The sequence below is a fragment of the Triticum dicoccoides genome, chromosome 5B, assembly GCF_002162155.2.
Source record: "Triticum dicoccoides isolate Atlit2015 ecotype Zavitan chromosome 5B, WEW_v2.0, whole genome shotgun sequence".
Lineage (NCBI taxonomy): Eukaryota > Viridiplantae > Streptophyta > Magnoliopsida > Poales > Poaceae > Triticum > Triticum dicoccoides.
Window position 1 is genome coordinate 458,394,434 of NC_041389.1, and position 1,003 is coordinate 458,395,436.

Below are 1,003 nucleotides of genomic sequence, written 5' to 3' on the forward strand. Positions count from 1 at the left end.
TCCATGCCGTCGCACCTATGCATATTCTGCGCGTATTAAAATTCTTCGGCACGAAACGCCGCCGTTGCTGTCAACACCGTTGTGCGACGCGGCCGACACCAGCGAACACCACACGATTCTGTGGGGAAGACAAAATACTATACTACTAGTACTACTTTGCTTACATCTGAAGCGAGTCTCGTCAACCTCGGCGCATCCCACAGCGATATTGCCGACCACCGTAACCAAATGAAGCAGCGCCAGCTATAAATACCGGCCAACACCTCTTCCCCACGTCCACAAACCGGCCGAGATCGCAACATACAACTCGTGAAACTAGGGTCAGCTGCAGCAGAGAGATTTCTTTTCAAGATGAGCGTGGAGATTCTGGACGGGAAAACGATGCAGAGCTTCGTGGAGGACGAGGGCGCCTTCAACGCCTCCGTCGACGGCCGCTTTGCGGCGCTCGACGGCAACCATGACGGCGTCCTCTCGTACCCCGAGATGGCCGGGGAGCTCATGAGCCTCCGGGTCCTAGAGAAGCACTTCGGCGTTGACGAGGCCGGCGCCATGGCACTACTAGGGAAAACCTTATACACATAATCTAACCAGTAGCGCTTGTTAAAATGAGGCGCTCCTGCTACTTAGCAGTAGCGCGTCGGCTAAAACGGCGCTACTGTTACCCGCTTAGTAGTAGTGCGGCAGGAACAGAACGCGCTACTACTATAATTGCCACACCGTTCTCGACGTGCTAGGTATAGTAGTAGCGCCCTTCTAGAAACAGCGCTACTACTACAGATTTTAGCAGCAGCACGTTTTGCCTCACCACGCTACTGTTAAATCTATTTTCACCTAGCCCCCCGCGCGGCCTGATTCCCTTTCCTCTGCTTCCTCCCCCAATTACCCACTCTCTCTTCTCCCCCTCATCGCCTCCGCCTCGCCGCCGTCTTGCCGCCGTCTCCCCCGACCCCGCCTCGCTGCCGTCTCCCCCGACCCCGCCTCGCCGCCGTCTCCCCTGACCCCG

The 1,003-nt window shown here is 56.8% G+C and overlaps 1 protein-coding gene across 1 annotated transcript in view; it reads left to right on the forward strand.

The window, feature by feature from the left end:
- Positions 1 to 351: 351 nt before the first annotated feature.
- Positions 352 to 1,003, forward strand: part of LOC119306884 — a 4,129-nt gene continuing 3,477 nt past the window's right edge. The window contains exon 1 of the mRNA XM_037582990.1: positions 352 to 553. Within this exon, the coding sequence (XP_037438887.1) occupies positions 352 to 553 (202 nt within the window). The remainder of the gene's footprint in view (positions 554 to 1,003) is intronic.